The sequence below is a fragment of the Myxocyprinus asiaticus genome, chromosome 6 (assembly GCF_019703515.2).
Source record: "Myxocyprinus asiaticus isolate MX2 ecotype Aquarium Trade chromosome 6, UBuf_Myxa_2, whole genome shotgun sequence".
In the NCBI taxonomy this organism is placed as follows: domain Eukaryota; kingdom Metazoa; phylum Chordata; class Actinopteri; order Cypriniformes; family Catostomidae; genus Myxocyprinus; species Myxocyprinus asiaticus.
Window position 1 is genome coordinate 24,455,793 of NC_059349.1, and position 10,954 is coordinate 24,466,746.

Sequence of the window (10,954 nt, forward strand, 5' to 3'; positions counted from 1 at the left end):
AACAGGTACACATACACATAAACACACACAGTATCACTGACATCAGCAGGGAGTATAACTGGTCTGAGTGGGGGAGCCAAATCCTGCTTAGCCCAGCTCTTCATGAGCTCATGGACAACATGTAAGACAACTAACACGGGTCATCTAATCTTCCTCCAGGGGGAAAGTGTAGCAATAAATAAAGCAGGTCTATTGAGCTAAAAGCAGAATGCGCTTACTCAGGTCTAGGAGAATGTTAAGGTGAGGTCCATCAATAAGACATTTATACATTCAAAATAAAGTGGCCCTAAAAAGACACTTTTGGACACTTTAGCATCACTTAAAATGGTATCAAGTTAATTGTATGGATAACAAAATATCAATCCATCTTGCATCTGGCAGCACGATGCTAGACAATAACTTCAAAACTAACTTAGCTTTTTTTCATATTTGTAATTACTTCTAAACAGCTGGTCCCATTTAACTATGAAAACCAGAAATACTTCCATCTTCATTTTGAGCATTATATCTTTTCATTTGTTTAAAACCTAACAAAATAAATAAATAAATAAATTGTTTAAAAAAAAAAAAAAAGAGCTTTCTTTTTAATAATTGCTATTTGGTTTGACATTTTTGTTATCTAATGCATCTAAAATCAATCGTGCATTTTTAAGTGTGACTTAAGTGTTCAAATACTTTTTGCGGCCACTGTATAATTCTCCTAAATTCTCCTGTTGATTATGTTTTCCAGTTAGAAATAATCTAGCCTTAATCGCTTTAGATCTGCTCTTATCACAAAAAGCGGAAATGGGGGGATCTTCTGAAACTGTGACCCACTTGAAATCCCACTGTCTGCTGATAAGCTAAATAAATTCACTGATGTAAATGTTTTGACTGCCTGAGTGGACAACTATGACTCATGAGTCAACTGAAGGTCATGCTAAAGCAACTTCTGTCCTACATTTTGAGTACTATCAGTAGGAAAAAGCCAGTGGCACCTTATCTCTTCCTCACTTGTACTGCACACTGTGCTATGCTCAGGAAAACAAACACAATTTCAGGTCACAAAATGACACATAATATTAAAAAGCACAATCTGCAGGACAAAAATGATTCTAATAACAATGGATTTTAATAATTAAAGGGACAGTTCACCCAAAATGGAAAATTCTCTCATCATTTACTTTCCCTCATACCATAACAGATGTGTATGACTTTCTTTCTTCTGCTGAACACTAATCTTCTAAAAGATTTTTTAGAAGAATGTCTCAGCTCTGTAGGTCTATATAATGCTAGTGAATGGTGGCCAGAACTTTGAAGGTTGAAAAAGCATATAAAGGCAGCATAAAAGTTATCCATAAGACTCCAGTGGTTTAATCCATATCTTCAGAAGTGATATGATAGGTGTGGGTGAGAAACAGATCAATATTTAAGTCCTTTTTTACTAACAATTCTCCTCCATGCTCAGTAGGTGGAGATATGAATGAATAATGTGAATCACCAAAAACAAAAGAAGAATGTGAATGTGAATGTGAAAGTGGAGATTTATAGCAAAACAAAGGACTCAAATATTGATCTACTTCTCACCCACACTTATCATATCGCTTCAGAAGACATAGATTTAACCACTGCAGTCTTATGGATTACTTTTATGCTGTCTTTATGAGATTTTTGGAGAAGAAGAAGAAGAAAGAAAGTCATACACATCTGGGATGGCACAAGGGTGAGTACATGATGAGAGAATTTTCATTTTTGGGATAACTATGCCTTTAAATATTCCTGCTCTGGATGTTCAGACAAACACCATTTTTTAATCATTTTTACCAACACCAACATTTTAAAACCTCTCATTCACCACATAAAACTAAATTGTTTTGGCGTACTTTTCATAAAACTCTTGGACTTATCAGGTCTGGAAAGGGAAGAATGCTGACAAAACACGTTTCAGTAATAACAGTGTCATTTCCAGTTTACGATAAGTGAGAAAAACTCTCCAGAATCCCAGTTGTTATCTGAACACACTGGCAAAATGACATCTGCCATCAAGTGATGCAGCATTCCAGGATACTGAATTCATAAAAGCTCAGAATACAGAAATCTTGTGATTATGCCTGTTCCTGAACAACATAAAAAGTGAAATTAAATGGAGTAGAACTAATAATCATTCTAGCAAGAATGAAGGTAAATAACTAGCAGTCTCTAATGGTAATATGAACTGACAGCTCACTGACGTTCATGAGATGTCTTCCATTTGCCATGTTTAAGATGACTCTATAATCGATAGCCTGACTTTCATTATAACTAACACTCGGATTGTACATTTCACTATTCTGAAATGTCTCAAAGGCAAATAAACAGTTTCTAAACCTGAAAGAATTTAATATTGTTAACTAACAAAATAAACCAGTCTGGATATTCAAAGGAAAAGTGTACACTGTAAACACCTCTTGTTTAACTTTATGGACAGTTTCAAAACGTTCAAAAGAAGCAGGATTCTGAACACAGAAACAGAATAACTTTTTGTAGGAAAACACATTATAAAAACATGTAGAAACCAATACGGTTACTTTACCACTGTGCATTAGCTATGGGTAAATCTGTTTAGATTATGTCTTAAAATGATGTCCAAATATGCTATCTAGGCAGGCAGCTCACTAGGTTGAGACACAGCCAGTGGGTAATTCTCACGAAACCTGTCAAGAAAATGTCCTGGTCCTATTTTACTCCAAAACCATAAGAAACAAATATGAAAATATTTTGCATATTAATAATACTAATGGTCCTAAATGTAGGCTTCATTTTATTTATGCATTATAATTTCATATTTTATGTAGCCTATTGATTTGAGGTTCAATATGACAAGAACATTTTCTTGACAGGTTTCATGAGAATCACCCCAGTGTGTACAATTTCAATCCACCATGTTTTCCTTTGAGCAACATCGCATAAATCAGACCATTTTCATCTGGAGACACTGCTATGACTTCACAGCGGAACAAAACTTCCTCAAAACTCCTGTCATAAGTATTTTTCGGGCCGTATTCCCTGTTGTCCCGTGTCAAGAGCTCTTTGGGTGCAGCTCTTCCCAAAAAAGAATAGTGGTTTGAAAGAGAGAGAGAGAGAGAGAGAGAGAGAGAGAGAGAGAGAGAGAGAGAGAGAGAGAGAGCGCTGCGCTTAGGGAGCACATCATGTTTTTCTATCAAAAAGTTCGCAGTGCACCCTTAAACAATCTGACGTGCACTTTACATACATAACTCATGAAATGCAAAACTTTTCCTACCTGCATGGGATCGGCGGCCATTTTGGTTGTGAACTCTTTTGAATCAAACTCACTGGGGAAGGGGAGGTAAGTCACTCCCAAAAAAAAAAAAAAAAAACAAGCCTGTTGGGTTTCCGTCTCAAGCGAAAAGCGCTATATTTGGGGTATGATCCGTAAGATGTCCGGGGGACGCAGGGGGTCCCATGGTTGACTGAGCTGTTGATTTGTTATGAATGTAGTTGTAGAACACAGCGCATTGCGGAGATCCTGGGACGAACACAGAACTGTGCTGCTAATATTGAAAGGGGAGGCGGGTGGCAGAACGCCCCAAGTGCAAGTTTCTGTTCCCGCAGTTCAGCTCAGCCACGGCCAGTCCACCCACGATCATGTGATCAATAACGGTTTCACAAACACACAATCTGATTCTTTATTCTGTAGAATCAATGCAATTAATTTCATTGTGATTTTTTCAATACACTGTAAAAAATTAAAAGTTCAGTAAACTTAAAAAGGTAAAGCAACCAGCTGCTAAGCGTTTTTGAGTTTACTCAACTTCAGGCAAATTAGTTGTAGCAACTTAATTTAAATTGTATTGTAAGTTCCATTAACTAAATACAAGTTCAGCCAACTCAAAAATATTAATGATTTTTACAAGAAGGGTACAACGGGCCTAAAGGCACACCTTTAAGGAAATTTTGCTTCTTTTTTTCTGGTCACAAAGTGTATCAAGATTGAAAAGATAAAATATTTATTTGTATTGAATATTGGATGGAGCAACATAATTTGTGTGAAAAGAAATAATAATGGAAGGTTGTTTTTAATATAATCATAAAAATAAATAAAAGGCTGTGAGGGAGCCTTTTACCCCACACTTCGGAAAAGGCCCCCAGTGGGGTTATAGTGATATTGTGTAAATAAAGGGACAAAAGTTATAGGGCAATGTTTTTCAAGTTTTTGCTTTTTGGACAGTAAGATGCTTTTTTTTTAAGAAACAAATTAAGACAATGCTTATTCAAAATAACCACTTCAGAAAAGGATTAAGTCAAGTCATTTTTATTTGTATAGCGCATTTCACAGCATAATTTCAAAGCAGCTTTACAGAAAATTATGCTTCAACATAATCAAGTCATAATAGTGCGGTTTTATAAAAAAAGACATGATTGTAAATTGTGCCTTAAAATAAATAATAGAAAATATTTATATTTATATTTAGACCCCCAGTGAGCAAGCTTAAGGCATCTGTGGCAAGCAACACAAAACTCCATTATGGGCCAATGTTTAAACAAAAAGGTTTTGTATTAACTGTAAGATTAATGACTAAAGTCTTAGAATTTACATTCTTAATTAACTGCGGAAGTGCAAACAGATGCATTGTCTATTGTTATTTTGATGATAAAGGCTGCAATTAATTTCTTATCTACGTATTCCATTTTAAGAGTGTAGTCCATCCTTTGACCAAGGTGATGCAGGCAGAGGTCAGTAAGGTGCACTGCAGTTCGACTGTAAGCTTGTGGCAGATTAATTTCCGGTGGAGTCCATCTTAAATCCAAGTTTCAGTGAAGTATCCCATGTCTTACAGTTGGTGCTGGAATCAGTTAATCCTCTGTGAAGTTCATCTTAGTAGACTGAAGTGATATCTGGCTGGCACAGGCTGCAGTTAACCATACGCCATTTTCTGTTCATTTCAAACTCATTGCCCCACTAAGAAAAACAATGTGTTTTGGAACAGGGGGGCTTTTTAGCTTTTTAACAGTACTTATTGTACACAACTATTTTGATTTAATCACATTGTTCAAAACTTAAAATTACAAATAAGTATTTTGTCTTTTAATTAATGTGATTCTCATTAGCTTCATAAATTTGTAACATTTTGAAAATGATTAAATATTAGATCAAATAACCTCAAAATCAAACTATAGACATTACACAATCTCATGGATGAGGAATATTTTGCAGTGTATATTGACAAACAGGTGTTAGGGAAAGTACTGTTGTGTGTTTTGTTGCTGTTTAGTGTGTGTGTGTGTGGGGGGGGGCTTTTGAAGAAGTTCAATAAACTTGAATTTTTAAGTACAGCTGACCATCATTTTTAATATCCTTGAAATAAAAGATATTCTTCATTGAGCAGATATACTGTAGGTGCATGACCCCATTTTAAATTGTATTGGGACTTATTCTATTGGACTTGCACTAGCCATTACAAAAGGCCTTAAACTATAGGGATTTATTCTGTAGAAGTAACACAATTTATTGTAATGTGATTTATAATATTAGAGCAGGACACATTATATATATATATATATATATATATATATATATATTAGATTGCAGTACTACTCAATCTATTGAGATTTATTCCATGGGAGGAATAACATTATTTAAAAGATAAAGCCTTTTTAGAAATAAATAAATAGCAAAAAGTCAAAAATATTAACTGATATTTAAGAGACAAATGTAAGTAAGATGGCAGAAGCATAGACAGAAGGTAGACAAATAGCATCCTTAACCTGGCTGTGTCACAAGAATATCCAAAAATTTAACGATTAGGAGAAGGTGGTGGGAAGGTGCTTAAATGTAGTTTAGCATGACACATGTAGGTTTTAGTGATTAACTTGTAGTATATTTATTATTTACAAAATAAATGTTGTTTCGTGTGAGTAAAATTATTATTGTTTCAAATCCTTAAACATTTAATGGGTCATTCCTGCATATAACTAGTGTGCTATCAAGGTTGGCGAGTAACGGAATACATGTAACAGGATTACGTATTTAAAATACAAAATATAAGTAACTGTATTCCACTACAGATACAATTTAAATCATTGGTCATTAGAATACAGTTACATTCAAAAAGTATTTTGATTACTGAAGAGATTACTTTGCATTTTATTGTCATTTGTTTCATTTAATATTTAGTCCTTTCAGATGGAAAACATTTATACATATAAATAATGCGATCCAAAGTGCATTTGAACAGCGGTGAAACACTTTCTTATGATGTGTTACATTCATACGAGCAGACAGAGAAGTAAGTTTGAAGTAAGTTTGGAGCAGAAGAAATAGAAATAAACCTTGTGTAAATTGTCAGCTTTACGCTAAGCTAAAATGCTATTTCTAGCCATTTTACATGCACATTACCAGGCATGATCATATTTTTTTATCAAGAAAATTCACGTTAGATCATAATTCCTTTTTTCTAGTAAGTCTTTTGATATTAGGGCAAAAATTGTATTCTTGATAGTAATTTTTGTATTGTTTTCCTGTAAAAATATCTAAAAATCCTTAAAACAAGATCAATTAGATTCATCTTGTTTTAGAAACAACACCTCATAAGATATTTAGGTTTTTCAGAGAACTTATTTTTAACATGTATTTTGTCTATTTGAGTTTTTATAGTCAAAACAAGTGAAAAAATCTACCAGTGCTGAAGAAGTAATCTAAAGTATTTAGAATACGTTACTGACCTTGAGTAATCTAATGGAATATGTTACAAATGGCATTTTACATCATGTATTCTGTAATCTGTAGTGGAATACATTTCAAAAGTAACCCTCCCAACCCTGTATACTAATAGTTGCTTTTGCTATTCAGTTTATGTTTATGTTATTGTCATGCAAATAAGTTCCTACAGATACAGTTCTCCATTCAGCCAACAGAGGGGGATGTTTTCCATAGATTTTTCTGTATCCATATAGTTTTTGGAGTTCTTAGAATTTATCACAATTACTAAGTACACACATCATATCATTAAATGGAGTTCCTTTTAAAGTTTTCATTTATTTGGAACAAAGAAAATATTACTTGTTACACAGCACACTTCAGAGACAAAAAAAGCTTTATACTCCCATAGATATCCCTGGAAAGCAGTTTCAAATGATGCAGGGAACCAGATTAGTTAGCTAAATGGTAAGACATCTGGACTCTCTGGATGCTTGTAGGACTGACTTGTATGGACAGGTTAAGTGCAGTGATATCATAATTATGGACCAAGCAAAACAGCGGTCCCATTAACAAAAGATAAATGTCACTCACACACCAGTGAAAGATGGGGTTGTGTGGATTCAATGTTTGTCAGCAAAAACAGTTGCAGAGGTAGCCCACTGAAGTTAAGTACACAGTCAAGCACAATTTTAAGACTATTAGATACCACAACTAAATTATTGCAGGTCCACCACAGTATATATGAGAAAGGTAATTCAGTGCAAACCAATTCATAATTGATTATGATACGCAAGGGCACCTGCTAATATTGCTTTTCAGCTCCAGTGGTTAACCTCATTTACACTAGCAGATATTGCCACATATGTTGAATTTCCACAATATTAGACCTTCACAAAATGGTCTGTTGCTGACAAAGCAACTACAGGGTTATGTGAAATCTTGAATATGAAACTAGGTGCTCCATTAGTGTCTCTTTCTTGGAGCTCATTTCAAAAGCAAAAAATGATCAGCTCATGACTTCTGTTCTGAAATATTGTGCTCCCGAAGTGAATCCAAGTGACTGTTTGTGTCTGGAGAAGCTGTTGGCCTGTCCCGCTCACAGAACAGTTCTCCATTCACATAGTGAAAATGATCACCAGGTATTAGTTGATTATGGCAGATGGAGCATACAAAACACTGCAAGAGTAAAAAGAAAAAAGAAAAAAGAAAAAAAAAATAGTGAATTGACTGCTGTGACAATACTGTGAAGACAACATATCAGAACACCGTAAAAAGACACTTTAGCATACAGCCTAAAAACTATGGGTAACACTTTACTATAAGGTTCTATTTGTTAACATTAGTTAATGCATTAGGTATCATGCAACTAACAATTAACTGTATATTTTTACATCATTTATTAATCTTAGTTAATAAAAATACAATTGTACATTGTTAGTTCATGTTAGTTCATAGTACATTAATGTTAACTAATACAACTTTTCATTTAAAAATATTTACTATATGTTGAAATTAACATTCACCAAGTTTAATAAATGCTTAATAAGTATTGTTCACTGTTAGTTCATGTTAATTAATGTTGTTAACTAATGTTAACAAATGGAACCTTTTTGTAAAGTGTTACCAAACTATGACTACACATGTAGATAACTTCTGAATTAAATGTATTTGAATGGCTCAGTTTAATAAAGTCGATTACCTTGACATGGAAAACATTTCCCTGTGTCCGCATAACCATTTCACTTGCTGGGATGGATTTATTGCAAGCCCTGCAGACTCCGCTGTTACCAAATAATCTGTAGTGAACAGCATAATCAAACATAAGTCTTTTAATAAGCATGTTATTACTAAGAAAGCACTTTACAACATTTATACCGACTTATTGATGCTGCTTGATTAGTTTGTTTCCTCAAAGTGTAATACCACATTCTCTGTCTTGTTACAGTAACAGTGGATGAAGAAATTCAATGATAAATCATTATAAAAATTATAAATGTAAATCATCAAGCAGCTGATAACAAAACTGAGTATCATGTAGTATCATGTAGTCTGACCTTATATAGTCACTTTTGCAGAGGATCAAGCCACGCTTGGTGAAACACGAAGAGCCAATTTCTGCCAGCTTGGCATGGCAGCAGGAACACCTGAGACAGTGGCAGTGCCAGTATCCATCCAAAGCAAACAGGAGGAACCGGTCAGAAATCTTGCATCCGCATCCAATACACCGTTTCCATGCCAGAGCCCCCATTCTTACATGAGCTAGTTGTGTATTGCAGGCAGTGTTTACCATAATAACTGGGTCACTACCTAGAACAGATTTCATAACAGAGAACACAACATAAATATAGACACTTATCAGTTGGCAATCGGCCTTTATTGAACCTCATCTGTCCAGTAAGCCGTCTTACTAATGAAGTTCACATGTTCAAGTTTGCACACCAAACGCGTCCTTGCGCTAAAACAAAAACAGTCTAGACTCAGAGCCACGAAACGCAGCTATCACGAGACACATTTTAACAGTTAAAGTTCTAGCAAACTGCACACGCTGCGTTTCTGCGCGAGAAAAAAGTGTTTAATGAGAACAAAAAAAAAAAAAAAAAAAACGTTTACATAGGAAAACAATGCGAAAACATCGCAGACGGACGCAAAAACGTGTGCGGTGTGAACGGCCCCTTATACTTTCTTGTCAACTATCCGATCATGTCACAGACTCATAAACAGAACAAATAATCGCGCAGTCAAACGATGATCCAGTTTAATTCGTCAAACACCGACGTCCGACCATATCGTGTCTTTTTAGGCAAAAAAAAAAAAAAAAAATAGATCTTATGAATACGGAGGAGAATTAATTTACCTACATTTGGCATGTCATCCATGCGAAGTCCTTAAGTTAACGGTGAACGTGAACGCTGCGCTACGTTGACAACACAATTCTATCCCTTTTAACATCTGTGAGGTGACGTCAGGCACGTTTCAGCCAATCACCAGTCACCTAAATTTTGACCTCCTGCTCGGGCCGGTATTTTAGTGCTCCTTGGCTCGGGCAGGTACAGTATTTAGACACTGCATGATTATTGATGTAATCAGCATCTCAACTGCGCAATCATCATTTGATTACTGACATTTAACGGGCTGTTCAAATTGTAAATCACAAAATTGGCTCACAGATCCATAGGCCTAAACAAAAATTAATTTGTCAAAGTCGACAACATTTGTGGCATAACATTGATTACAAAAAAAATAAAGAAATAAAATAAAATAAATTCTTGAAAAAAGGAGCAAAAATCGAGATTAAAGTGAGGCACTTACAATAAAAGTGAATGGGACTAGTTTTTGGAGGGTTTAAAGGCAGAAATGTTAAGCTGATAATTTTATAAAAACACTGAATTTACACAATAATTCTTCTGTTAAATCTTAAGTATTATTTGAGCTGTAAAATTGTTTAATCTCATTTTACAGTCAATTTAGGGTTTTAGGGTTTGTTGACATATTGCAATGAAGTTGTAAAATTGGTTATAACTTTACACAGAAAAGGTTAGTAAGATTTTATCACACTAAAATCATGTTAACATGCATATTGTTAATATCTTGTGGCTATACTTTTGAAAGAGTGAGTATTATAACATATGGAGTTCTTAACAAAAGTTTGGGAGGAGCATGTTCATTTAATCCAACCAGTCAACACTGGAGTAATCATATATAAACAGTCACTTACCTCTACCCGGCGACAGTTCTTCCAGCATCCCTCCGGCATCCCAACTCCACCTTCATGGCTAGTTACCACTAAATCAGACAAGGAGACTCTAAATCGTCTTGAGCTCAAGCCCTCCATTATGGACAATGAGCCACATATGTTTGTCTTTTCTTCATTCAAAGATTACATGAACATGTGAACTCATGAATTACGTATTGGCCCCATTCACTTCCATTTGAAGTGCCTCACTGGAACCCAGATTTGAGCTTCTTTTATTTATTTTTTTTTCAAGAAAAGGAGGGACAAGGCAAAATTATATAATTTTTTTTAAATTATTTTTTTTTTGTGGTCATCAACAGTTACAAATGCTGTTAATTGAGCTTCATTTGTATTGAACCCGGAATATTCCTTGAAGAGGACATTTTTTAAAAGCTGCTTCATATTCCCCATTTGGAGTCCTTACAATGGGACTCTCTCTCTCTCTCTCTCTCACACACACACACACACACACACACACACACACACACACACACACACACACACAACGTAGTGGCCAAATCACTATGAAAAGAAACCCTGAC

General features: G+C 34.9%; 2 protein-coding genes across 3 annotated transcripts in view; both read right to left on the reverse strand.

Annotated features, from left to right (window-relative positions):
* The window catches only part of LOC127442620 (serine/threonine-protein kinase N2-like), a 33,995-nt gene extending 30,421 nt beyond the window's left edge, over positions 1-3,574 (reverse strand). The window contains exon 1 of the mRNA XM_051700789.1: positions 3,260-3,574. Coding sequence (XP_051556749.1) covers positions 3,260-3,280 — 21 coding nt within the window. The 5' untranslated portion in view covers positions 3,281-3,574. The remainder of the gene's footprint in view (positions 1-3,259) is intronic.
* A 3,426-nt stretch (positions 3,575-7,000) lies between these two features.
* Positions 7,001-9,633, reverse strand: lmo4 (LIM domain only 4). 2 transcript variants are annotated; one of them, XM_051700813.1, is made up of 4 exons: positions 9,534-9,633; positions 8,734-8,982; positions 8,379-8,475; positions 7,001-7,855 (listed from the first exon to the last, which is right to left on the reverse strand). In XM_051700813.1, exons 2-4 carry the CDS (start codon positions 8,967-8,969, stop codon positions 7,691-7,693), a joined length of 498 nt encoding a protein of 165 aa, XP_051556773.1. In that variant the 5' UTR covers positions 8,970-8,982; positions 9,534-9,633; the 3' UTR covers positions 7,001-7,690. The 2 variants fall into 2 exon arrangements, with proteins under 2 accessions (XP_051556773.1, XP_051556772.1); XM_051700812.1 differs by having other exon boundaries at positions 8,734-8,986; positions 9,534-9,613.
* Positions 9,634-10,954: the final 1,321 nt, after the last annotated feature.